This window comes from Betta splendens, chromosome 2, assembly GCF_900634795.4.
Source record: "Betta splendens chromosome 2, fBetSpl5.4, whole genome shotgun sequence".
Taxonomy (NCBI): Eukaryota; Metazoa; Chordata; class Actinopteri; order Anabantiformes; family Osphronemidae; genus Betta; species Betta splendens.
Genome location: NC_040882.2, coordinates 14,251,748 through 14,279,004, shown reverse-complemented (window position 1 = coordinate 14,279,004; position 27,257 = coordinate 14,251,748). Strand labels below are relative to the sequence as shown.

General features: G+C 43.0%; 2 protein-coding genes across 5 annotated transcripts; one reads left to right on the top strand and one right to left on the bottom strand.

Annotated features, from left to right (window-relative positions):
• Positions 1 to 3,577: 3,577 nt before the first annotated feature.
• si:dkey-183c6.7 (urea transporter 2) lies at positions 3,578 to 13,314 on the top strand. Of its 3 annotated transcripts, none has more exons than XM_041069800.2 (8): positions 3,578 to 3,760; positions 3,949 to 4,138; positions 4,232 to 4,360; positions 4,486 to 4,675; positions 6,871 to 7,018; positions 11,740 to 11,874; positions 12,211 to 12,264; positions 12,549 to 13,314. In XM_041069800.2, exons 1-8 carry the CDS (start codon positions 3,634 to 3,636, stop codon positions 12,614 to 12,616), a joined length of 1,041 nt encoding a protein of 346 aa, XP_040925734.1. In that variant the 5' UTR covers positions 3,578 to 3,633; the 3' UTR covers positions 12,617 to 13,314. The 3 variants fall into 3 exon arrangements, 2 of the variants coding, with proteins under 2 accessions (XP_040925734.1, XP_028998421.1); XM_029142588.3 differs by having other exon boundaries at positions 3,580 to 3,760; positions 12,211 to 12,260; XR_005897386.2 differs by having other exon boundaries at positions 11,740 to 12,264; positions 12,549 to 12,625.
• Positions 13,181 to 26,196, bottom strand: LOC114851042 (protein O-GlcNAcase-like). 2 transcript variants are annotated; one of them, XM_055507136.1, is made up of 17 exons: positions 26,020 to 26,196; positions 24,576 to 24,627; positions 22,121 to 22,218; positions 21,373 to 21,503; positions 21,100 to 21,271; positions 20,922 to 21,020; positions 19,826 to 20,090; positions 18,856 to 18,944; positions 18,322 to 18,770; positions 18,059 to 18,233; positions 17,890 to 17,946; positions 17,724 to 17,809; positions 17,518 to 17,622; positions 17,111 to 17,202; positions 16,835 to 17,024; positions 15,938 to 16,097; positions 13,181 to 15,566 (listed from the first exon to the last, which is right to left on the bottom strand). In XM_055507136.1, the coding sequence occupies exons 1-17, from the start codon at positions 26,057 to 26,059 to the stop codon at positions 15,430 to 15,432; spliced, it is 2,397 nt and encodes a 798-aa protein (XP_055363111.1). In that variant the 5' UTR covers positions 26,060 to 26,196; the 3' UTR covers positions 13,181 to 15,429. The 2 variants fall into 2 exon arrangements, with proteins under 2 accessions (XP_055363111.1, XP_028998404.1); XM_029142571.3 differs by having other exon boundaries at positions 18,856 to 18,942; positions 19,830 to 20,090; positions 26,020 to 26,195.
• Positions 26,197 to 27,257: the final 1,061 nt, after the last annotated feature.

The window sequence follows — 27,257 nt, the reverse complement described above, 5'->3', positions numbered from 1 at the left end:
TACTGCTAAATCTGCCTGCTACTTACCTGAGTCTGCCTTCCCCTTGTCTGTACCGTCGCCCATGAGTCTCCCTGTGTATGAACCATGCCTGTTCACTGGACCTGCCCAAGCCATTAAAACAAGCTTATACTAATTCCTGTGTCTTGAGCTGTGCATTTGTCACGTTAAGAATCCTGTCATTTTTCAGTTGGCCAAATTTTTAAAAATCCTAAATTATTTCTAATTTTCTGAGATACTGAATTTGGGGTTTTTATTAGTTGTCAGTTATAATCATCACAATTAAAATAAATAAACATTTAAAATATATCAGTCTGTGTAATAAAAAATATAATATACATGTGTCACTTTTTGAATGGAATAAGTGAAATAAATCTTTTTGATAATGTTCTAATTATGTGACCGTCACCTGTACTGTACTGTATGTTGCGTTGCTTCAGGCCACGGTTCACAGCCACAGTCAAGGTGATTAGTGGGAATCCCTAAATACCAAAGCATTAGATTTCTAATGAAAGAAAATCAAGGTCAGTGGCTAAAAAAATGAATGTTTGTATGAATTACATGATGGCCACAAACCAGAATGAAGCTGCAGTCATTTACCTTCATACTCGTCTGTCTTATTATCCTGTGAAGATAAAAAAAGACGTTTTTATTAAAACTCATGCTTGAGAAATCAGCATTAGGGCGTCTGAGTGTGGGTGCACTTAATGTTATACAGTAAGGGCAAAATGTCTTGATTAAAATAATTGGGCAGTCTCAAATAATGGCAAACTAAAAAAACGTAATCTGTAATTTCTGCTTATTTTTCCAATTCACCTTTTCTGTATTAAGATACAGTATTCTGATTTACAATTAGATGACGTCATCATGTATATTTCTACTTCCTGCCACAGCTCCTATACTCGTATCTTATACTATCAGTGTCCAGTTTTTTTCCTTTATAAGTGGTGATGATTTAGGGCTGCTTCTGGACCTGGACCAGTTTCCACTGGGATGGAAATCTGATGATGTGTGTGCATGACAGAAAGACACTGGGATTTAACTGCAGATTGTCCATGAGGGGGTTCACCTTTCTAAATATATGAAGAGATATACTGTAGCATTAGTAGCTTTAGGCCAGAGACTCACTTGCAGTCAGGAAACTGTAGATTTCGTCCGGATTGTGTAGCTGTAAATTACTACTGATTTAAATGACCATATTTTAAAGCTGAGTGGCAGAATAATGTCTGTGAAGCTGTCTGTGTTACACTTTTCCCATGTTGAGAAATAGACGAACCTTGAGGAATATTCGTCACCATGGAAACAGTGGGATATTATAGCTCCTCTTCCCCTCCCATCCAATACCTCAATAAGACAGCTCTGCTTTTATGTCCCGCTGTTTATCAGTGTGTTTCACGCGTGCTCCATTCTCACAGTCATAGTCTTTATTATGAGAGTCACATATGGCAGCAAACCATTCACTGTTAGAAAGCAATTAGCGCTGTGCTGGTGACTTCTGGGGAGACTTTGAAGCCAAATGCCACAAGGTGAAAATTGCATGTGGAACCCCAGATGGGCTGTAATTTCAGCTCCTCATTTGTGACGTTATCAGTGCCTCATGCCTCATTTGCTCCAGAGATGAGCTTCTTTAAGCCACGAGAGTAATAAAATCATTTAGTGGCATTTAGAGCTTTTGTGAACTGATCCAAACACTTTATTAATTTATTTAGACTCTGCTGGAGGTCAACTGTAATAACACTATTTAGTGCATTTCTATATTTAGAACCAGGTACAGTACTGTATGGCACTGCATGGCACTCTTCATAGCTGTGAGTGAGAAATGACTGTAGAGCTTAGGCACAGTGTTTCCAGGATCATGATATAAGCTTGCTGGTTGGATGTGTACTTCGCTTTAATACCCACAGTTTTAATCTGTTGAGTGTCATCTCGGTAAATCCCTAAAGGACATTCTGTATCATAAACCTAGTGACTCTGACTTTTATAGCAGCAAACAGATTTAAAAACGATTCGGCTCATGTTCCTGGAAAACTCCTATTAGAGTTAGAACGGTAAAAACTATGTGGTGCCTCAAGGCTTACGCTTCTATATAGTAGTAAGTGTGTACAAAACAAATGACAAATATGATTAAGCCCCTTTTCATTGCAACCCTGCACCAAATTGGACACTGATTTTGGACAATATAAACTGACATCCATGGTTAAAATAAGAGGACTGTTTCCATAACACATTTAACTGAAGTGTTTTTGTTTTACCAATTAACACTCCTGGTTAAATTTTAAAATTAATGTAGCACAGACTTTTACGACATTATACCGACAGAGGTTATTTCATCACAGCACTGTAGCCTATTATAGAGAAGCATACAACACTTCCTGCATTTATCTCTTCTAGGGTCATTGAACAGCAGCTGTGGAACCTTTAAAGAAAGACCAGCAGATGAGTGAGTTTGTCTTGAAAGAATCCAGTGTTTTATGGACAACAGAAATAGTCTTGTAGTCTCAGACCATCCGTAAGGGATTTTAAAATGCACACAGTTAGTGGAATTCAATTCTGCTTAATGTTACTGGACATAGAAAAATGTGTCTATTTTACTTCCATATACTGTGTTGCAAAGGTTATGAACAGTTTCAGTAGTGATCCTGACCTTCTTCCATTGTAAATAGTAAAGAGCTAATTGACAAATAACATATCTTTCCTTCAGCTCTATTAAATCAGCCACAGGCTGGTGAAGAACCTTAATGTGCTGCATATATGAGACTGCATGTGTCAGTTAAAGGGTGATTTACTGACGTTTACCTGCATGTCTTGATCTCATCACAGGCCTCTTTGGAGTGTGCGTGCGCCTATCTGTGGCTCTTTACCAGTCACACTCGTTGATTGATAGGGTGAGCAGAGAGGCAGTGGGAGGAGGATGTATTTATTGCAGCAAATAAAAGATGGATAGAAAAGGGAGATGGAGGAAAAAGACGAGCTGTCAAGTGTCACATTTTTGTTTCTTGGTTGGAAGAGAATGAAATGACTGCAAGGGGCAGATTTGCAGTTCTCCATGTAAACAAGTGTCTACAGTACACTTGGTAAACGCTGAGTGCACTTAAAATGGCAACAAGATAGGGACAAAAAGGTAAAGGCAGAAGTGAAGCAAACCACCAATACAATATGTCCAAAGTAAAGTAGATGTTTCTCACTCAGTCTGGATCCCAAAGAAGGCAGAGCAGCAGAAGAGCTGAGCTGCAGATGGTATTAAGCCTTTAAGGCAGCATTTATTTATATAAACACTTTATACAAATAAATTGTACATATATAAACTGTCATGTGTAAAATGAAAAAAAGTACTTTGGAATAGTAGGTGAGATATTAGAGTGCAGAACAGCCAGACTAAGCATAGGATGAGGGAGGGACAGGCCAATCTCTCACTAACTGATCACTCCTTGTGGTGTTGCCCTTTGTTCAGCTGTGGCTCAGTCTGTCAGACCCTGTGTGAATACCTTACCCCATCCATTAGTTTATAAGTCATCCCCTTAAACGTCACCAGAGTGGAAAGAGGGGCAAGGGGGGGGGGTTTGAGGAAGGGAAGTACACAGAGCAGCTACGGGACAAAAAGAACACGATCATCGCAATCACTCAGGAGCTGCAGGGATGTGGATGGAAACGGAATCTAAAGCGGAGGGGGTGAGACGGGGTCGAGCCAGCGTCGCTCTGAGGGCATTGAACGGTCTAAGGTTGTGTACAGGAGACATGGAGGTCATGGATACATACATGCAGGGTAGGAATACTTCCGCTTTTATGGTAGTGGTCCTGTATAAAATGTAGCACTGAGTGTTGATGGTTTATAAAAATGCACAGCTCTCGGGCCAATGAACAAAATGAAGAACGTTAACGTTCAGCGCAACTTGAATGACGAATTCAAGTTTAAATAACTAACAGTATAAGATGTGGACTTTGTGTGTTAAGACAGATTTTATGTGGTGCAGCTGGTGATGTGGGGCCTCAGAGGAGTGAGCAGGGTCATTCTGGCCAACAACCCGCTGAGCGGTGCTCTCATTATGGCTGCGCTGTGCTGGGAGTCCTGCTGGAAGGCCCTGCTGGGAGCTTTGGGTTTACTGGCCTCCACTTTAACTGCTGTTGTCATGGGACAGGACAGGTGGACGGACACACATCATATTTACAAAAGTACTTGCTCGAGTATTTAAAAATGGCACGACAAATCTTCAGGCGTGTGTGTGCGTGTGTGTAGTGGTGAAGTGTCTGGAGGTTTTCACGGATTCAATGGCATGTTGGTGTCTCTGCTGATGGGACAGTTGAGCTCGGCTGGAGACTGGTACTGGTGGCTGCTGCTGCCTGCCTGCATGGGCTCAGCCTCAAGGTGAGAGACAGGAAGATTCACTCATGCTTCCTCTCTGGCAGCAAGCACCTAAACCCAGCCCTCACAGTAGCTGCATGCACGAGTACTATATAGGCACTCATTCCCCCCCCTTTTCCTCCCTCCAGTGTGTTTCTCTACAGTGCTCTGTCCTCAGTGTTTAAACGCTGGGACCTGCCGGTCTCTGTGTTTCCCTTCAACACCGTCATCATGCTCTACCTGCTTTGCACTGGCCCAGATAACCCCTATTTCCCCCACCACACAGCGATGCCACCAGGGGCCCCGGAGCCCAATGGCACCAAACTCATTGCCATCGAGGTAAGTAATGTATGAATGAATCCATGTGAAAGTCAGATTATGAGCTCCTATCATTAATCTGTCATAAATATATAGCGTGTTCATCTAGTTATTTTACATTACAGATTACAGATTTACAGATTTTTCTTAAAATCATATGTAAATATGAGAAAGAAAACAAAAAAGGTCTGATAAACGTATGATAGTTGACAAAACGCAACATAAAAGTGAGGCAGAAGCTTTGTTCGGTGACCTTCTTTACAGCTTTCATCAGGAACATGTTCCACAGTGAACCTTGACGTATAGAGCTGCCATGAAAGGCTTCTCTTCCAGCCTTATTAGTCACCCTGGCAGCTGTGCAGAGACCTTGGCTGAAGAGGGACTAACCAATTAGAAACTACCTCACCTCCCAAATCTAGCTGTAATTTTAAACCTCACGTTGCCACTAAATCTGCATCAAACCAGAAGATTTCAGTCCTCAGTGGTTTCACGTGTTCTATCTACTAAATGGTGGCTGCACACTATCAACAGAATGAAATATGCTGTTTCTCTGTGGAAGAAAAGACATTGTGAAGTGAAGAATTGTGTACTTTTAAGGGGGGGATCATGCTCAAAGAAAAATAGCAGAATAGCAGGATGTGATCTGACTAGTGTGTAAAACACATAGACCAAGGGGAGCTACAGCGAGAGTTTGTTCCCTACGTCTGCCTTGTTGCAGACTGGTCTCCAGAGTGAATATGAAACTGATGGCAGCACAATATGCATAAGATCAGCAGCTATGACTCATCAGTTACTTAGCAACAGTCAATGTAGGGATGCACAGAGGGGAGGATTTAATGAATACTTCTGATACTTGACACGAGATTGAAGGTATTTAGCTAAATATGCGGTGTCATGGCAGCATTTCCATCAGTTTGTATATTGTGTGTACTGTATGCTACTAAAGGTCTAACTGATCAAAATATTGTACACACTATGCTGTACCATTTTAAAAAGATAATTTCCAGTGATCGTCAACTCACATTTGCCTTGAGCAGCTTTGCGCGAGACTCTCCCCACCTGCTGCCGTCAGCTTTTGATCTCTGCAGGCCACCTGGTACTGGACTGAATTCTAGCCTTGGCATTTTCGTCTTTAAATTGACATATTATGAGGACTGAATCAGGAAATTGAATTAATGCGCAAGATGGTTTGTGCGTTGGCAGTTTCCAGTTTGCTGCACTAAAGCTTCACACAGCTGTGCAGGAGCAGTAAGCGTCATGCACTTTGTTTTTAAAGCTGCAGTACGTACTGTAATGTGTGGACAAATGCTCAGAGAGGTGTGTGCAGTGTGATAGAAATCACCCAACTCTGCAGCTCCACAGGTTTGTTGTTTAGTCCTGTCTGCAGATGCAGCACACTGATACTTTAAGGTAAAAGGTCAGAGTCTCCAATTGATTGATTTAGTCTCCACACAAAACCAGGGTCATTGTGTAAGTCATGTGGCTGGGAAACATCACTCCTACTGTCTGCAGTTTTGCCAGGAATTACTTACTTAACATTTAAGACTGAAATAGTATTAGTGGAGAAGGATGAAGGCATTTCTACAACTGTCACTAATTTATTTAGGCTGTTTTATTTTTTTAAAGGTTCCCTGAAACAAATTCACACAGGCTGCTTTGTCCTCTCCTAAACTGTGATCAAATCAAAAACCTTTTTTTCTTCCCAGTACATTCCTCTCCTCCATCTTATATTGCCTCATTCTATAAAGATGCTGTCTTTTTTATTCTCCTGGACTCCCTCTACTTTCCTATTTGGGCGATCTGAATCCACTAAATCCTTCCTTTGATCTCTCTGCTTCTCATCTCCCCAGTCACCATCCATTCCTCAGATCTGTTATGCAAATCTTCCTTCTCTTTCTAACACTGAAGTCCTGTTTTTTATCCTTCTCCTCTTCTTCCACATAATTCATTTCACACTGAACAGCAAATTCCTCCTCAAGGACCCAGTAATAGTCAGTATTTTGTATATTTTTTATTTCTATTTCTAGGTTTCTTTTAATCTATGTCAACCATGACTCTCTTCCCACTCTTTCTGAGAGTTGTCTAACAAGAAGAAATATAAGTGACTAGTAGATTTACTAATTATGTTATCATAGCAAAGTAAGTTACACTGATCCTACAATCTGATTTTTTAGTAGACTTGTTTTAAACACTACCTCTGGTGCTGCCTCGCCCAGGTGATACGCGGCATCCCTCTGGGTGTGGGTCAGATCTACACGTGTGGAGCTCTGGGGCCCTCCCTCCTTATTCTGGCTGCTGTCCTGCTCTACTCCCCTCTGTTGACTGTGCATGCGCTGTTGGGATCAGCAGTTGGAACGCTGGCTGGTGAGTCTCCATCTGTGTGGGAGGAGTGGGGGATGTATTTTTATTTTTTGTAGGTCAATCCAAAAAATTAAGCATATTCCAAGTAGACACTTAGATACAAATCACTGTGGTTTGGTGTAAAGATTCAGAGTAAGCATTTATTATCTAATTATTTCAGCTTTAGATTAGAAGGGTTTTTAGAGGTAAAAAGGGGAAAACTACTGGAAAGATGGATGTACCAGGATCTTACTGACATGGCAACTGTTTGTCTCTTGTTCCATCTATGCTGGGCTGCACCCTGGTTTTTATGTGCTGTCTGAAAAGCACATAGCCAAAGCTTTCCATGGTGGATGCATGTCCTGTTCAACTGTGGGCGAAAACTCAAATTAGGGTGGAAGCTTCAAAGATAGGGAGCTCCACAGCAGGAGCAGCAGACTTAAGCAATGTGGTTTTGCAGTTTCTTAACCATTTTTTTAATCTCTAAGCCTGAGAGGTACCTTCAGTCTGTCAGTCTGTGGATCTCTCTGCTCTCAGGAATCAGGGGGCAGTGCAGCGAGCCTGATGTCAAGGTAGATCCAGGACAAGGTGCAGATTCATCCCAGGGCTCACACACATACTGTACTGAGGCAACCATGAATTGCAGCATAGATGTCTTTGAAGTAGGAGTTTGCACGTTCTCCCCGTGTTTGCGTGGGTTCTCTCCGGGTTCTCCGGCTTCCTCCCACAGTCCAAAGACGTGCATTAGGTTGATTGGCTTCTCTCCATTACCCGTAGGTGTGAGTGTGTGAGTGAATGGTTGTCTGTCTATGTGTTGCCCTGCGATGGACTGGCGATCTGTCCAGGGTGTACCCTGCCTCTCGCCCGCAGCCTGCTGGGATAGGCTCCAGCACCCCCGTGACCCCGCACTAGGGAGTAAGCGGTTAAGAAAATGGATGGATGGATGTCTTTGAAGTGCGGAAGATATCCACACAATAAACTGCAGGGTGCATTGCAAATGTTAAATCACAGTACAATTTAACACGGTTACAAATCCCTGTGGCAGCAACTCAGAATATCAGCAATATAAATGTGTGTTGGACAGGCACTTGCAGCCTGGAGGCTCTGAAAGACAAACAGCAATTAGTCTGGGTGATGAGAACCACTGGCTTATAAACAAACACACGCGCCTGTGGCTACCTGGGCCTTTTCCATCTGACTCACCCCGATTCTATTTGTAGAGAGAGAGAGAATGAGAAATGACGGATGGTTTAAAGGAGACATCAGCCTCCTCCTTCCATGTGATGCTGCAAGTACAATACAGCGTCTCGAAGCACTGAGTAACGTGTGTCTGTGTGTGTAGCTATGAGTCATACTGTAAAAAAACGGGGGGGTGGGGGGTGGGCGTAAGCTCATACGCTCAATCGCACTGAGTCGTAGACAGATGCTAACAGTGACAGGTACACACACAAATACACACACAGACGACCTGTGCTACAATAAAAACAAAACTCCGACAAGGAAGTCATTGGAGCGATGCGACTGTAGTGAGATTGTGTCTAGGCAACCAAGCAGAGAGGAGACGGTCTGATGGAGCACAGCAGCAAACGCCTGAGAGCAAATGACAAATACTTCAGTTGTGTGCATTCCCTTGTGTCCTTCCTCTCACCACTGAGTTTATTCAGCAGAAAGGGATCCATACCCTAAACCGATCTACAGTAAATTAACCATGTGTGGTCTTTTGGATGCTGCTTGTACTGTAAGATGTTATAAAAATATTAATGGAACAAAAACAAATGATAATGGCCCCAAGCAGCTGTTGCTTCTCTTTTGTCCCTGAATGCACTAACCCCCACTTAAATGCAAATAAAGTCAGCGCTGAACAAGGTCAGATTGCAAACACTATCGTTCAGGACAGATAAACCCAGGGTAAAAGGAAGCACTTTGAAGAGCCTATAATAGAACATGATGGAAGCGAACAGAGATGGAGGAAAGAGGAAAGCACCTAAAGTATCACTTCAGATAAGTGCTGCAGAGCACCATCTTTATTTTCTCCTGCATCTTCCCTTGATGCCTTTTTTTCCTGCCTTTGTTCTTTGTTCATCGTTCTTTGCACTACTTTGTATTCTCTAGTGTATGTCTGTGCACTCATTATCCAGTAGTGTGTCTACAGAATGCCACTTTGATTTGGCTTTAGGTGTGTAACTACGACTTGTTCATTAGGTCACTGGTCATTTTCATTTGAATGATTCATTTCATTTTTCACTTCATATATCTTTTCATTCTATTGTCTCTTAATTGATGCATTTTATGGAGGATAAAGTAAAGCAGAAAGCAAATGTTTGGAGATGTGTGGCTCCCTACACTGAGCAGGAGCGAATCGTGAGTAATGGGTCAGACTGAGGGAAGGAGGAGACGTGAAGTGTGCGCCATTTTCTCCAGGCCACATTTAGAGCTGTCACTCAAAGCACAGTGGTGTAAACTATTCCCATAAGGGGTTTCCAGACCCGCAGATCAAGGGCTGTAAGTAGGCCAGAGACAGACGATACCTGCCGTGATGTTTGAACTTAGCATCAGAAGCAGGAGCTGAGAAAAAGTGAGACTGCTGACAAAATTACCTGGGCTCCATGGGTAACCTCAAATGTGTAATATATATTTTATTGCAAATATAACGCAAAGCTCCACAACATGCACAAGACAGATTTCCCCTGGGAGATTGTTTGAAATAATAGCTTGTTGATAATGAACGACGCCGATAAGCATTTTAAATGCCGCAGTGTCCTGGTCGACCACACGCTGCTGACGTGTGGACTGCGTTAACAATCGAGCCCACATACTGAGCGGTCCATTCAGCTGCATCCACAAACGCATTTCCCCTCCAATCTTTCAAAGCACACAGTGATGGATGCACCCGCTGCAGGAAAAGCAAAGGCCCTAATGCAAAGTTAAACATTACCTGTCACAGCCAGAAAACACAGGATCATCTAAACTGTTAAATCTGCAGCCAGTCGGGGCGGGGATTAGTTTTAATATGATAGGAGCTCTCTGACTCATTGTATTAGTATAGACCACATCACGCTGGGAGTGACTCACTCAGACACACACAATGGACAAAGTGTAACGATTTGAATATCGTCAGGGACGTCCCTCCCACCGAACCATTGCTCTGTAACGACACCCTCGTGCATAAAAGAAAAGGGACAAAAGGGGTTTCAAAAAGGATGGAGTGAAGGAGGAGAGGAAAGGAACGTGGAAAGGGAGCGGTGTGAATGGAGAACAGAATCACAGAGGGGATAATGGAGTGTAGAATGAAGAAGAGACCAGATGAGAGCCAGACACACAGTGGCAAGATGGATTGGACGGCAGAGCAGCCCAGCGCACCCAGAGAGAGCAGTCAGTGCCGGGGCGTGGTCCGTCTGCTTCAGGGCCAGACTGCTAAACTGCAACCCACAGTGTCTGCTAAATGGGACATCAATCACAGTACAGCCTCGGGGTCCTTTATCTACACCAGACTTTCACAGTTTATAGTTTCCGAAATTTATAGTTGCTGCCGACGAATTGTTCGAAGAATCCTGCAGCTCGGAGAAAGCGGCGACGCAGGGAGGAGCTGTAGCTGCAGTAGCTGGCAGTGGGACAGGACATTCACCAGAGAATACAGCATCATGCGAGGAAGAGACGGGCAACTCCTTTGTAATTACAAACGCAGACAGGAGCACGTTCAGCCGTCTGCATGTGGCCCTAAATAATGCATGGCTTTTTTTATGATACGCCTCAAGCTCGAGGTAGAGCTGCACAATAATGAAAGTACGGTACTGTATGTCAGGTAAGGTTAGGTTGGATGGAAGTCAGCTCCAGCTGAGCAGTGAAAGCACAGATGCTTGACCAGACAGCCTGTAAAGGTGGTGTGTCGTCCAAATGGTGGATTTATGCTATATTCACTAATGGCAGCAGACTCCAATTGAAGAGCAAGCAGAGCGGGCCGCTTTATTAGTTTAAATGTTAAATGCAGCTGCACTGACCTAACCCTGCTCCTTCCGATGTCACTGCGGCTCCATTGTTCTTCTACGTCACATGAGTGCTGCTGCTGAGCGGGGAAAAGGTTAATGCTCCAGGCGCTGCTGAACTGTATGTGGATCAGTGTGCCCTGAGTGCAGCCAGGAGCTCCAGCGTGACTCAGAGGTGAGGTATTGACCTGGTTGGTGTTCATCCTCCTCCTGAATCAATACCACCACTCTGAGATTAGATTGTGTAAAACGTCTAACACGTGAATAGTGATAATAGGGAATAGGCGTGTGGTGTATTGAGCACCAACATTTCTGTTTGTTATATATTTTTTTTATATATTTAATCTTGACTATGTCCTTGTCTCTTCTCCTTTTTCACCACCTTCAGTCTCCTAAGACTGGTTAGGCCCAACTGGTCAGAAAAGAGAATAAGGATGTTCAATTCAAACTAGATAAATCCTACATAGACTTAGTAGAGAAGTGTTTTCATTAGTGTTGCAGAACATGCTTTGATACCTTTACGGAGCAAAATGTTTGTTTTCATTCCTGTATGCAAATGAGGCACAGTGGAAAAATACATTTAGTCTAAGGTCTGATGCAAATGAATAATGTGTGTCCAGCACCATCACATGGTCAATCCTTGTACTGCAAATCCTTCAAAGCATAAGCTGCGTGCGTGCGTGCGTGCGTGCGTGCGTGCGTGCGTGCGTGCGTGCGTGCGTGCGTGCGTGCGTGCGTGCGTGCGTGCGTGTGTTTTCGCAGGTTTGTCGGTGGCTGTGAATCATCACTTCCTGTACTCGGGCCTGTCTGGGTTTAATGGATCTCTGGGCTGCATGGCTGTGGGAGGCCTCTTCTTCACATTCAGCTGGAGGATCCACCTCTTATCTATTGCCAGTGGTGAAACAAAAACCCACTCGAAGCACACAAATATTAAAACAGACATTTTTATTTTTAAATTGCTAATGTCATTACTGCACGTTGCCAGTAGAGGGCAACGTTCAAGCTCATCTAATGGGCTCTGTCCATGGTTCTGAAGCAAACTTCTCACCTGACTGCTACAAGGAATTCGAACAACCAGTCACCATATACAGAATTAGCGATGAGTTGTTGGCATCATTAGGTAAACTGGTTTTAATTGGAGGTGTCAGGGTTCCTGCTACAGTCTGTGGACTGATAACTGTCAGTGTATGTGTGAGGATATATTTAGCTAAACCCTGTCTCTTCTCCCTGTAGCCTTCCTCTCTGCATATGCTGACATCGCTCTGGGCAATCTGCTGGGAACCGTAGGTACACTTTAGTTCACTTTAACCCATGTTTGCATGAACGACGGCACTGACAAAGCCTTCAGCATTTATTTGAGGGCCACTCTAGGTTGTTTGCCTCCCAACACTGGCCAGGCGAACCCCACAACTTTGCCAACAGCAAAGATTCGATAGCAGAATAAAATGCTTTTAGTCTTAGACCTTTGTATTCAATAATGATTTGTTTCTCATCTCTTAAAAATTTGCGGAAACAAAGAAGTATCATTAAGCCCAATTCTACATGTGTGGTACATTTCTCTCTTTCTCCAGGTGGGTCTCCCAGCAAGCAGCTGGGCATCTACTTTGTTAAGCACACTGATGCTGCTGTTGACTGGTAGCTTGGCAACCTACCGTATCCCTACCGGTCAAGTCATGGCCCCAGAACACAACCTGTGCTCTCACAGCCAATGGGAAGCTGGGAACCCAGCAGCCACTGACATACAGCTCTAGATCTCACACTCTGAACATCCTTTGAATCATATGCTTTGTACTTCACAACCGCCATTATTATTAGCAGTGAACACTGAATTGCATCAGCATAACATTTTATATATATATATTTGAAGGTTTGAACCTATAATGTAATGGAACCTGCCAGCTAAATGATCAATAAGGAATCATTTGTCATTTGTCTATTTGGTTTACATTTTCTTATTATAATAGTATGTATCTATAGCATATCATAGGAGAATTAAAAAGAAAATTCCAGAACAGCAGTTGAAGCCTTACTCTATTTTACCCACAAGGTGGCAGTAAGCGATTGAAAATGTTGCACACAAGGAACCGTTTCTGATTTTTAGAAAAGAGTTTTAAAATGTGCCTAATAACCTGTTATATAGACATTGTATTTGTTTTCAGATTTGTTGGTCCCACCCACCAAAAAAAAAAAAAAAACAGCCAGCTTAAAGGGAAAGAAAACATCTTTTAATTAGCATGAAATCAATTAGTCAGTTCATTAAAACCAGTTTTCTTATAAATTACAGTTTTACTTTCATCAGTAAAACATAAAAACACAGACTGAAGTTTTAAGGAATTATTTTAATCCCTTTATTATCCTGCATAGACGTACTGCACTACATAGCACTCCACTTGAAGTCAGTGTAAAAAAAAGTACATGTACCTCAATGCAGGCAAATGGTGACTTAACAGTTAATAGTTAATGCTTGTGAAATGGAGGCAATGGTCAGTCTGCAAAATAATGATTACCAGATGTTAAATGTCAAAATAAAAATGTTCCTAAATGCCAACATTTTATAATGGTCTCGCTGCAACAATGATCTTTTCTTAGTAGTTGTGAAGTGACCCTTTGAGATATTGTGTAACAAATGTCTTCATATCATGCATTTCTCTCTGGGTTTAGTCTACGTAGATGTCAAAGTCTTGCATCATGAAGTGTTCACAGACAATGGTGACGACATCAGTAACCAAGAGAAATGTACAAAAGCGCCGTTCGGTCTGTGATTATCTAGCATAATAATAAAAAAAGAAAAATCAAAAGTAGAAACAGTAGTTGTGTATTTTTACAAAAAATGAACATTCTTAGATCTACTTTAAGTACTTTCAGTCAGCGATGGACATGAGTGACGTTGTGCTTTTTTTACTGTGTGTGTGTGTGTGTGTGTGTGTGTGTGTGTGTGTGTGTGTGTGTGTGTGTGTGTGTGTGTGTGTGTGTGTGTGTGTGTGGTTCAGAATGAAAGCAGAATGACACGGCTGTCACACACATGTGATACACATGATACTGTGATGTTCACAGTATCAGGCAACAGTGTAAAAGATGTGGAGTGAGGGAGAGGTATTTAATGTGACAGCATTGCATGTCCAAACGAACCAAGTGTAAACTTTAAGTGTGTGTGGTTATCTCCTGGCACTTGGTTATTTTCATGCACAGGAACCAGACGTACAGTATCTATGATTTGCAGTATGTGTTGTGTGTCCGATGGATGTGCTGTAGCGCGCATGCACTTGCATTTTGTATCATTATTACTGCTAAGATATTATCGCTATGCAGGTTGGGAAAAGCCCAATAAAACCAGCAGCAGCGATGCTGTTACATTGAAATTATAATTGTTTGTGTTCAAGTCAATACATGTATGCAGTCCTACTCTGTGAACAGCCACACGACGGTTTGTTCCTCATGCACGTAAACATTCACCTAAGCTAAACGAGTGTAAACAGTGACGTCATGCCTGGGTTCGGTCTGACAAGGGCAGACGCTGTTACCCCAGAGGAACAGGACAAGATCAACTCTACTGTAACTGTTCAGAAAAAAAATCTTATCAAGGCAAAGGGAGCAGAGCGCAAGATCACTGCAGTCCAACCACAGTCATAAAGGAGAACATTATTTTACACAAAGCACCTTGTAGCTTAGCACAAACAAATGTCACTAAACGTGTCTTTCAAGAGAAAACTACAGTAAGTGAAAACTAGTTTCAGGTAGAAAATAAATCGGTGGTCTGTAGACTGGTCCCCTTTGCTCCCTGTGAAGCTTTAGCTCCAGGTTTTCTATACACAGAAGGAAAGAATTCACTTTAAAAAGAAAGCTGAAGCTTGTAAAATTGCAAAGTCGAGTCTGACTATCCAGAGTTTTTACCTCAAAACAGACTTTACACAACGCTGAGCACAGCAGTGACAGGCAGACAAATAAGCTAAAATGCTGTAAATGGTGCACAGAGCTAGACTAGACTATTTATAGGACATTTTGGACAGGACCATGTGATCTATTAATTATAGCTCTTTAAAACTGAAGGTGGCACACACAAACCCGGGTGCTGCTGTGATCTGACGCTCTTCTCCCACCTCACACCATTCTGCTTTTGCCTTTCCTGAAACTAAAGCTCATAATCCCCAGACAGGCAGAGGAGAAGCAGGGAAAGATTAGCATAGCTCCACAGAAGGTTTAAATTCAAAGCTCATTTTATATTTTCTAAATCCCCATTACTGCCACACACAACCCGGGATTGTTTCCTACCAACGGGTTTCTCCCCTGATGGAGAGAATACAGATCCTGCTTCTCTGCAAAGCCGAGATGCCTCTACGCTGTACACACTGTGTTCTCGCCTCTTTCTGTGGATATCCTGTGCCTTTGTGTATCTGTTGTATAGCTTCACGTGTTTTTGGTGTTGTGTGTGTGCGTGTGTGTGCATGCGTGTGCTCAGAGCAGCCTCCCCAGCACCACTCCCTCTCTGCTCCTGGCTTCTCCTCGGAGGATCTCCAGGAAGCCCAGTTTGGTCAGGAACTCCAGCCTTTGCCGGTCTGTTGGCTGCACCTCGCAGAACACACCCTGAGAACCTGGACAAACACAAAGATGATAGGTGAAGTGCAATAATGTGAAAACTATGAAGCCTGCGGCACCAGTGAGCCTAGTGAAGCCTGTCAAGAAAAGAATTTTAACATTCAGGACCACCATCAGATTCCCATCAGGTAGGATGATAAATATTTTATTACTACTCAATCCAGTGGTGTGAAAACATCCACATTCTGCAATAATGGAGTCTGTTAGATGAAAATGCATAAACATCCCATACATATGTCTTCTCTCACATCTTTTACTGAGTATTATGAGTCTCCAAGCAGGAGAAGCAGCTCAAATAGAGAACTCAAATACAATTGCTGTGTTTTACTGAATATAATACAGTGGTCGGACTGTGCACCATCCACACCATTGGCCTTGAGCGCCGTGAGGAGGGCTGTGAGCAGGATGCGGCTCACGCTGATGTCCACCAGCTCAGGCAGAGCGTCCAGTCGCAGCTGGGAGGGGAAGTGGTAGAGCAGGGAGTCCGGGTACTCCCCCTGGTCCTCCTCCATCAGCTGGAGCAAGTCCTGCACAGGGCAACGCAGACATACAGTCAGACAGTCTCACAGTCACAGTACACACTGTAGCTACAGATGCTATTAATGGATCTTGTTGCACCTTGATGCCACCTAACTAAAAGAGTAAGAGTCTCTGCTTTATCAGCAACTTTTACTTTGCAGGCCTCTGTAATTAGTCTAATGTGTGTTCAGTCTGCAATGCTTGTTTCTTCTATATTGGAAACTGCTAACAGGGAGGTTTTCTCTCTGATTCTCAGTTCATAAATTATATACAGCATGAAGCAGAGCCAGCTATACTGCAGGTCTGTGTATGGGTCGACTGATTATATAAGACAGTGCTCCTATGGCCAGTGAGACAGGAGCAGATGCTATTTCTGTCTGGCCAGCTGATACTGTAGTGACTCCACCTGCGTCTACAGTGAGTGACCGTCACCCATAGCGGGACTGCCAGTGTGCACGGTGACGCACACTGTGTGGGTGGATCAATCCTCCACAGATTGCTGTTACTCACCACCGATTCTGTTGGGCTCTTTGTCTCTGAGGCAAATGTGGTGATGGGGAAGGCAACTCATCAGTTCATTTTTAAGATACATTGTTTTAATATAAAGTTGTGCTAATCAAAGATTATGGTGATGGTGATTACACCTTCAGACAAGTAGATAATAAGTAATGCATTTTTAGCTTTATTTGTTGTCAGACAAATGGACAAAGTTGTGTTCTCAGCTTTCTCTACTCGTCTTTGTCACCTGCGTGTTCGGGTGTGCGTTCCCTCCTCTGGGTGGGTATTTGTCCCTCATGGCCGGCATCCAGCTGGCCTGGCAACGCTTTGCAAAGGTGCGAACATCCAAGACGCCCAACACGCACCCGCACACGCCCAGCTCATCCTCCAGGACGAAACTGTACTCAGGGCACAGCGCCAGGCACGGCCCGAGACACCTGGACAAATACACCGGCAGGACTTCACTTCTTGGCCCAGTCTTTCACTGTAATGCAGGCGGGTTCCTCCTCCGTCCTTCACTCACCTGTCTCCTACGACATCTGGGTGAGCGGCGCTGGACCCCTGGCCACCCTGAGTTCTCAGGTGAAGTTGGCGAACCATTCGATACAACTCAGCCTACGCACATGGTAATGTACCATTTGCAAAATCCATAAACACAGTGAGTAAATCAATAAATCTACAGGCGACTTAGCAATGAGAGTCCTTTCAAAATTATATTTAGTTTTGTAGTTATATCCAAATAAAGTACAGATTCCATTACTTATCTACAATTATCCATCCGCATGAATGACCCTTAAATGTTCCTCCACAGTTATTTTTACAAAGGTAAACCATATGGGTTGCAGATGATGCCTAGGCTTCTGTTCTATTCCCTGATTGTCCTGGTCATAAATGTGCAGCAACAGCACATTTGGGGGTGTCTCCTCCTACCTTGTCCTTGCTGTGATAGGGCCTGATGTTGTACAGACGAGAAGTGGGAAATAGAGGAGGAGGATGAGTGAAGAGCTCACTGCTGTTGCCAACTGGGAGAATCATCTACATGAACACACACTATTCAGTCAATTTTTAACTGCTTGCAAATATAAAATACACAGTAGCCAATAAAATCATTATATTATAAAATAAACACACCGTACCTGCACCTCTCCAGACACGCCCCCTTTGAACACCCACGGCTCTGAATCCACTCCCAGCAGGTCGGCTCCAGTCGTCTTTCCGCACCCTAACACAGACAAGAAGACGTCACCACTGAATTTGCTTTACACCACCTACTGTATAAGTTTACAGGCCATGCTTACTCACAATGAAAGCAGTTCCTCCAGGAAGCCAAGGTGGAGCTGTCACTCAACACTCGTCCATCTAGATTAAGTAGGAGAACAGGTTGAGGCAGCAGTTAAAGTGATACTAATTCTCAGTATACGGTAACAGCATGGCACAATATACAGGAATCTTCATCTCTCCGTGTTCTGACCTAGCCAACATATGAAGGCCTTAGCCACCAGAGCCATGTTCCTCAGGTCCCACACATAAGGGTAAAGGTCATAGAGCACAGCCCTGTTGGCTCCGCCGACCACACTGCAGTGGAGCTGGGCTATGTCTTCACACAGAGACAGGAACCTGGAGGACCGACCTCGCCACTCGTCAACCTAGAGATCAGGATAAATTCATTCGAGATTAAAAAACAGACATTCAGGGGCACACGCTGCAGCAAGAATCCACACAAAGCAGGCCAACCTTCTGGGGTGGTGACTTTTTGTTGCTGGTGCCGACCAGGTGGCAGTTGCTTTTCAGCCAGGTCAGATCCTGTAAGAGCTTCTGAGCAGCCGGGCCGTGTTCATGGGGCAGAAAATGAAGACCGACCAGCAGGCGCACCTGGGACTCGCTGAGCAGGCCTTTCCCACTACAGGACCCCCGACCCGGGGCTTTCTGCCCCCGCCCTCCACCTGAAGGCAGCCCAGGTCGCGTCCCTGGAGTTTGGTGGCTGAGCTGATTGGGCTGGTGTGACCTCTCCCCTTTTACCTTAGTGGGTGACGGAGGGGGTGAACTGGAATTCAAGGGGAAGACGGGGAGCTTGGCCACAGCGCAGGTCCCCCTTAGGGCGGAGGGGCTGTCGGCTGCATCGGCCGGTTTGCAGCGCGACGACGGAGCGGACGAGCGCTGGTCTCCTCGTGTGCTCTGACGACCTATGATTAACAAAAACACCGCTTGCATAAGGTTAACTGTCTGCAGCGCATTGTCACGCAGTAGATGACACATCGCATCTGTCACCTGCTTGTAACGGCTGGTTGAGTTCGTCCATCCAGTCATGTAGTGCAGCAGACAGAGCTTTGTCAGGACAGTACTCACACTCATCATCTAGAGAACATAAAACACTGTGTTACTGTATACACTGAATATACTTACAGTATAGATAGTACTGTATGTGTGTAACATTTTTCACATGTATCTTTCTTAATCTTTCAATTATATGCTGTTGTAGTTAATACTATTTCTACAGGACTAATACATAAAACATTTGTATTTGTAGTCAAACCTGGACATTAATCTATGTAGAAAATCACACTGCATACTCAGTATCCAGTAATTACTTCATGCACCACCGGCACCTCTTTTCCTTTTTTTTCCCCTCCTTTACATTAAAATTCCTTTTCCATTTCCATCACATGGCTCAGCCTGCCATTCATCTCTCCCTCTCCCTCTCCCCCTCCCTCACACTCTGTTTCTTCTCTGCTCCTCCATAGAGGGTTCATCCTCTCCCTCTTCTTTCTAGTACCCTCCCCATCACCACCTCTCCCCCAGCTTAGTCTACGGAACATGTTACGGTACAGTGGTTCTCTCCTCTGCAGTTTTCCATTTAACTCGCTTGTGTCCTCTTTGTGTTTCTGGCTGAACTCTCATAAAGCCTACCATCACAGGAATTTAAATGCTATAACAGATGACATTTTTTTATAGTGACTCACCATGGTGATCTAACTTTGCAATTAACAACACTTTGTTCTGGGAGAGAATTATGATTAATATTACTGTCTGAAAGCCCATTGAGTAACTTTGTCCAGCACAACAGAAGGAGCTTCAGTTCCTGTGAGTTTATTTTTTTGTTTACATCAGTCACTGTTCCACTGGTTCTGTCTGTGTCGTCAAGTAGTATCTGTCTGTGTTATGTGGCATCGCTTTACTAACTCGTGATGCCTCTTGTTTTATGATTTCTATGTGCTTTGCTTTTCTTGACCCTTTATCTTTACCCTCTTCTCCAGTTCTGTACCAGCTCCCTAGTGTGTGCAGTGGGATGTAGTTGGCCTCAAACTCGCAGTTAGGGTTGAGTAACAGGCCCCTGAGGTGGCTCCTCAGCTGAGGCTCTCGCCCCTTGAAGGGCCCCAGGAAGAGACGTCTGGAGTCGTAGTCGTTGGCGTGCAGGTTGTCCCATATGAGCGGCGGCCGCTGGAGGACAGACCCCACCTCAGCGAGGCACTCTACAGAAAGCTTCCTGGAGATGACCTTGCTGCCTGTGGAACATAAGCAAAGACAGGAAAACACAAACTAGTGTCAACACATGCATTAACACGTCTCACAACGTGAGACGCACACTGTGTCACTCAGCTATTATCAGATCAGCACTTCAATTTGTACTTCCTTCAGTTCAGTTCTGCTTAGTTTTGTTCTGACTGAAAATGTGAACAAACAACATTCAAAAGATTGTTTCATGAACAAAAATATTTTCAGAAACAAAATCTTAACAGGAGAAAAACTGATCATGTGTCACAAGTTGCTCATTTTAATTATACCTGTCTCATGTTTCCATCAGTTGCTTGGCTGTTATGCAGAAGCTTCAGGCACTTTTGCTTCTTCAACGTGAATTTCCTGCTGTGAGTCTTTGCTCTACAGTGTGACTAAACTAAAGGGGTGTTTCATTGTGACAGAACCTAAAACATATATAAATCTAGTTAACATGTTGAACCTGGCCCAGTATAAACAAATGTGTTATGTTACGTGTTATTGCCAATAGTGTTCCTTGGATTTAACCTTTGACCTTGTTTTATGGCGTTTTAGTTTTACCATATACTCTTTAGCATTAGTTTGGGTATTTAGGTAGAACTCCAAGAAGCTTCAGACACTCTAAGCATTCTGTTGCTGTCTGTGTACTTCTCTTCTAGTAAGAACTGTAAGAAGAAGTGAAATGTCAGGGCAACTAAGGAGGCTAACAAAAAGCAAACAAAAAATGTTCTGCTTCTGCAAACGTAAATAAACACACTTTTTGACATGTATGCTTTTGTGCTGGTGGCAGCTTGTGGTCAGTCAGATATGATATTATATCAATGTGAAATAAATAGTCTCACCTGTCCATATTACTGTTATGTTGGGTAGTAGGTCCTCCCCAACAGTCTGCAGGTATGGAGACTTAGACACGCTGGGAGAGCACAAAGAACCACAGTACTCTACAGGGAGGACAGAGGAAAACTCAATCAGATCACATCAAATCTCATCATCTAACACCATTTACACCATCAGTCCCACCTGTTGGGCAAAAGAGGAAGACGGGTGGTTCCCCCAGGAACCGGTAGATCTCATTGGTTACTGTGACCTGAGCGTGGGCGAATGAGGAGAAGGCCTCGCTGTCGGCCTGACACATGGAATGATCAATGTCATCAAACAGTATGGCAAACGCCTGACAACCCAGGTCTGATACCTAGAAAGAGAGAGACGTCACATAATGATGGAAAAATGAAGCAGAGGGTTAGCTCAGTATTATGTGCTTTGTTGTAGCATGGGGTTTTAGAGGTTAAATACCTGTCTGAGCTTGCGCTTGAGCAATGTCAGGTCACAGGAAGAAGAGAAGACGATGTCCTGACCAGGGGAGAGGGCGTAAACAAACCTCAGGCCTCTCGACTGAGCCTCCGCTATGAGAGTACGCAACTGAGCTGAAGGAAAGTAAGACGAAATGAGACACACTGGCCGAACAAAAAAGTCAAATTTAACTACAATAAAAGCCAGGCTCACTGTAGAACAGTCGGTTTCTCTGTAATATCAACTTCATGGGAGTGCAGAGAAATTATCTGAAGTCAGTCTCTACAGTCATAATAATAATAATAATTTAATCCACAACATAAAAATGTTGGAAGCTTTTATGACAGTTACAAAAAGTAGAGCAAGTGATGTCATAAAGACTAATTCACATTTAAAACAAGTCTATCACAGGCGTTGTGCTGCACACGCTTCATGTCTCTGGGGTCGGATGCGGCTCAAATCTTAAAATGCAAATTAGTTCTCTGCTAATTTGTCATTTTGCTGCTGTAACCATCAGAATATGATTCAATGTTTATATCAATGTATAAGCTCCAAATGGAAAAAACAGAACCAAATGAATGCGTAACGCACAATGCAACCTCTGCTCCTGCTTGCATCATGCAGGGATGCAGAGCGGGATACAGGGCGCTGCTGTAGCGTCTGGAGCCACAAGCGGTTTATACTGTGATGTGTGTTGACACATCACAGTAACGAAGGACCAGGAGGTGGATAAAACAAGCAGCACCCTTACCCTCCTCCTCGGGAGAATAGACTTCCCTCCACAAAAGTCTGTGTTTGAGGTCATCTTTTGGGCCATACAAGTAAGTGTTCAGCCCCCAGCACTGCATCCTAGTGGAGAAAGACAATGGCAACGAAGGATTAAGAAGTGAGTAGATGTGGAACGGGGGTCAAAAACAGAGTAACTTTAGGACTTTTGTAAAACATTGAACATAATGTTTTCCAGAATTTATTAGAATTTCACATTTCTTACTTAAATCCACACTATTGTAAGCATATTTATTTTATTGCTTTAATTTAAACTTGACTGAATATTTTTTTCAGTAACACTATTATTCTAATCTATTTTTGGAACTTTTTGTGTTTTGCCGTCTCACTCTGGAGGAAGCAGATTTAAATATATGCTTACAGGGACATAAGTAAAAATCAGCAAATAGAAACTCTATTGATCGCTGGGCTCCACAGCTGCCTATATTACAGGAAATGACCTCCTGAATTATAAATAGAGCGTAGTACTAGGAGGGAAACAATATCTGCATCAGTTTTCATTTATTCACACACATCTACACAAAAAACATGAGTTGCTCTGTCCTTCCTCTCTCCTTTGGACATGGACCAACTCTTGTCTTTCTTGTCAACTGTGGGTGGACTGTGTTCTCACTGTCTCTCTCTCTGCTTCATTTCCTGGACAGATGGTATGAAAGTCGCCTCCACAAAGCTGCAGCCTACTGTACCTTCCTCAAACACTCACACGCACAGTAGTACTGCGCATCCTCAGCCCTGCTATGCCAAAAACTTATGCAACATTCATTGTACGGTATGAATTTGGTCTGCTCCCCACACTTGAGACCAAAAAAAGCTGATCTATAATTAAACCAGGAGCCCACACACTCCGCTGCTTTCATGACACTCTCATATTCAGCCTCGTCCTCTCTATGAAGCAGCAAGAGCTTGTTCAGCAAAGTGTTGCTGGCTGCATCAGATTGCGTGTTTTTGGTTGATACATTATAAAGTCATACCATGAATAAGGGCAGTAACACTGCAGCACACTTTTCCACGTGTATTTAAGGGCAGAAGAAAGCAGAGAGGGAACAGCTGATCTCTAGAGACGCACACATTGGTTTTTGGGCTACACAACTGTGTCACAGCTCCCAGCGGGGATTTATGTCAGTCCATCAACTATACATCACACAGTACACACATGGGACAACACACTGTACTGTAAATACACATAACCTTAGTCTTTTTTTTCTAGTGGTAAATGATTTAGTATCTACAGTTTAATGGAAATCACTTTGGGCAGACAGTGTCTGAAGGAAGGTGTAATCAGAGCTGCCTTTGTTTTGGTTAGTCTGCATTCAGAGAAACAGTGCTCATGATCGTATGTCCTTTTTTCGTAATACGAACCTGAATTTTCAATTTATCTGGTTTACTTTTGGTACAATTTGTTGTCACAATGTCCAGGCCTCATACTGTATGCCATAAACAATCTACAGTAGGTTAAAGATTATAATATTTCTTGACCAACAGCAGCTCCATGAGTGAAGGTTTCTATATAGACACTTCTAAATAAAGCAAAGCAAAACTCACCACAGAGAAGGTTAAGCGGATGCGTACAGTATGTTCTCTACTGGCAGGAACTTTAGCTGAAGTAGACAAATCCTGAAGCATCCCTAAGCTTTGTGAATGATCGGGCTTCATTCTGCTGAAGAAGGTCAAGAGTTCGCCTGCACAAGAGGCCTCATTTTAAATGAATGTAGGAGCAAGTCATAGAAAACCCAGCTGTAGCCCCACAACGGACACAGTGGGAAACTAGACGTATGACCAAAGAGGAAGCACTCTGTAGTAAGAGAGCATCAGAATGGAAGAATACGCAGTTACAGTAACAAAAAAAGGATCAACGCTTTATGGTTTTGGTCTGAATGTGGCTCCTAAAATGTCATCTGAGTTTAGCTGTATTGCCTTTAATAACCCATAGAACTACTGCTTTTAGTACCTTAAGTATTAGCTTAGTGTAGTGATACTAAAGGGAAAGTTGAGGCATCTGCACCATGAATGTCACAGAAAAAGCACCTGCAGTTTACTTGGCAGTTGGTGGTGGTGGTGGTGAAGCTAAATGCTAAAAATCTCTTTCTTTATGCTTGTAACACAGCGGAGCATCAGCCCCCACCCTCTCTGCCTCCTGTCCACCACAGCTGGGGCACAGGAATGAGGATGCAGCCTTTTGCTATGGAGTCTTTCTGCATCAGTGACTCCTCTCAGGTCTGCACGGCACTAAAATAGAGACGAGCAACTGGATTCAGCCCTCCAGCTCAGTCGGCTCCTGACAACATGTGAAAAAGACCAAGGGCACAAAACTAACACCTCTGGTGAACTTAACAAGACATGAGCATGGACACCTGTGCTGTCAGAAACACAGTAGAGGTACAGTAGTACAGCCTTAGACACAGCAGTGCTGGCAGACCTACCACTGGAAGAGAACCTTCCTCTGGTCCATAGACCATGGCCTCCCATAGAAACCTGCAGAGCAGAAGAACAATAAAGGCAAAGTAAGCATGTTTCAGAGATTCATGCAGGGGACAAACATCTAAAATTAGTCTGTTTTATATGGTTCCTGCAAGTCTGCTTGGATTCAAATAAATGTGTTCTTGTTCACTGGAATTATGTTAGTGCTGAAACTTTATTACAAAGCGTATCATTTCTGGAAATTCTCTGGACCTTTCAGTACTTAGACACGTGATTTCAGGGTGGACACTTCCTGGACCACATTCTGGTAATGTCATAACACCATGCTATACAGTATGTATAAGGACTTGGACACACACGCCTTCAGTGTCTCAGAGAAGCACAATTCATCTCCATTTTCTATTTTTGGATTTGGGAGCATCTCCAGTGTCCCTATTCCTCCCTTGTGTGAAGCACTTGGATATGTGTGTACAGTACAGTATGTGGGTCATAGTGAGAAGACTATGGGATCTGCCGACACTCCAGACTGGTCTACTGCACTATTACGTGCCTTAGGGGAGTGTCTACCTTTGTGTGCATGTGTGTGACATCTGTGTAAGTGACACATACTTTTATTATTTTAATACGTATTTACACAAAACAAAACACATCCCAATAGTAAACCATAGTGGATGAGATTCACTAAGCAGCAAAATCCATTGTGATGCTGACACAAACAATTAAAGAATAGACTTAATAATTTAATGATTACAATTTTTCTTAAATAAAGTACAAATTTATAAATTAATACTAGCTTAAACATTTGTATCATGTGTATTATTACAAACTTACATCATCTCTGAGCTACACATTCAACAGTATTTTGCAATAAGTAACATACTGTGGGAATCACATTTATGATGACTTGGATACTGGGGTCTTAATTTGACAGGAACACAAACAAACATGCATTAATTGCTCATAGAATAATTATAGAGCTATAATTATTTATACACATAATTATCATGACATGTGCTGCATTATTATTGGCATTCATAATATTACTATGATGTGTTCTCTTTTCTATCACATGCCAATATTCAATTACAGTATTTTGAACATGATCATTATTGCAGTATTCTTCGTCTTTGTTTCTAGTAGCATTCCTCTTGTCATCATCATTTTCTATTTAACCACCATCCCCTATTATGTTCACCAACAGCCATTATGCAGAGCATTTCCTCCTTTGGCTTCAGCCTTTCAACGAGACGAGAGTCTCCTCACCACATTATCTACAGTAATAATAATTTTAAGGTATGTTAGTCTTCTTAACACTCCCCGGCCAAACGACAGGTAATAAATATAGGTCAAACCGTGGTCTGTTCATAATTCACCTCCCCGAGGTACAGTAGGGATAAAAACCCCATTATCTTAGAGGAGGTGTGCGATCAAATCGTTCGCTCTCACCTTCCACCACGCCACAAAGAAACTGCGTCTCCCCCTCCATCCTCTCCTCCGTCCCGCTGCCTCCCTCCGCTTCCAGTCAGGACCTGACAAACGAGGGAAGAAGAGATGCTCTCCCCGCTTCTCCGCGATCTGCCTCCGCCTCCTTCTCTTCCTCGTCTTCCTTCTGTATCGACGGAGCTCTCGTGCTGCGTTCAGGTGCTCAGCGGAAGCTGCATCTTCCCAGCATCCACGTTGTAACAACGCTGTAATGATGACGTTCTCATAATACGCGTTCGGATTTTAACAATGGCTGTAGTGACCGGTTTAATATATATTTTTTTTAATCTAGCGAAATATGAATGCAATTAGAATTAAACAAAGTTGTAAAAAGAAAGCTAAAAAATACAGTATGTTGTGTATAACTCACTCGCAGCAAGAACATTTTCATTTGTTCCATCATTTTCTGTTGGTATTATGGAGAAAAAAATCGTTAATAAAATATAGGAAATTAACCGTAAAACTCTAACATATTTAACAGTAAAGGTGCAGCAGGGTAAGTTTTATATAAGGTTTTGTTTTTCATCAAGCTCATCAGCTTAGAACAAACTCTTTAAATGTGAAACCAATTTATATATTAAAATGTTCATAGGGACAGATAAATAAACCCATTCCTTGCCCAGATTGACCAACAAAGTATAATTACATCCACACTCACGTAACTTCCTCTGCCAAGGGTTTAAATAATTTATAGTCATAGATCATATACCTTATATAGCATCATAAGTCATACAGTCGTGTCACAATGAATAGACAGAAACACAAGCGATCAATTAGAAAAAAAAGGTTGTTAACTTCAGCCAAACAACAAGCTGGAGGCTATGAGCTTTGACCCTATGATGTCATATGTGCTTCTGCAAAAAGGTGTGGCGCCCACAACAGCTTTTTCCACCAGGGGACTGAAAATACACACTTTGAGACTGTCACAGTCCAGGGTTTTGTTCATGTTCAGTTCCTGTTTTATTTTGTAAAATACAAAGACTCATTAGTCTCAGCCGCTGTCAATTAAGCCTAGCCCTGGCCAGTCCATCGCAGGGCAACACATAGACAGACAACCATTCACACACACACCTACGGGCAATGGAGAGAGTCCAATCAACCTAATGCACATCTTTGGACTGTGGGAGGAAGCCGTTTACACAGTTTGAAACCACTTGTGAATTTAGTTGTTGACCATATACGTAATAAGTGTTTGGATATAG

Excerpts from the sequence above, each read along its gene's own strand:
- si:dkey-183c6.7 (XM_029142588.3), top strand. The coding sequence starts at position 3,634 with ATGTGGATGGAAACGGAATCTAAAGCGGAGGGGGTGAGACGGGGTCGA. Across the intron at positions 4,139-4,231 it reads GTTGTCATGGGACAGGACAG|TGGTGAAGTGTCTGGAGGTT; the intron begins GTGGACGGACAC and ends GCGTGTGTGTAG. Across the intron at positions 4,676-6,870 it reads CCAAACTCATTGCCATCGAG|GTGATACGCGGCATCCCTCT; the intron begins GTAAGTAATGTA and ends TGCCTCGCCCAG.
- LOC114851042 (XM_055507136.1), bottom strand. The coding sequence starts at position 26,059 with ATGGAGGGGGAGACGCAGTTTCTTTGTGGCGTGGTGGAAG. Across the intron at positions 22,219-24,575 it reads AGGAAGGTTCTCTTCCAGTG|GATGCAGTGCTGGGGGCTGA; the intron begins GTAGGTCTGCCA and ends TTTCTCCACTAG. Across the intron at positions 17,810-17,889 it reads CTGGAGGAACTGCTTTCATT|GGTGCGGAAAGACGACTGGA; the intron begins GTGAGTAAGCAT and ends TGTCTGTGTTAG.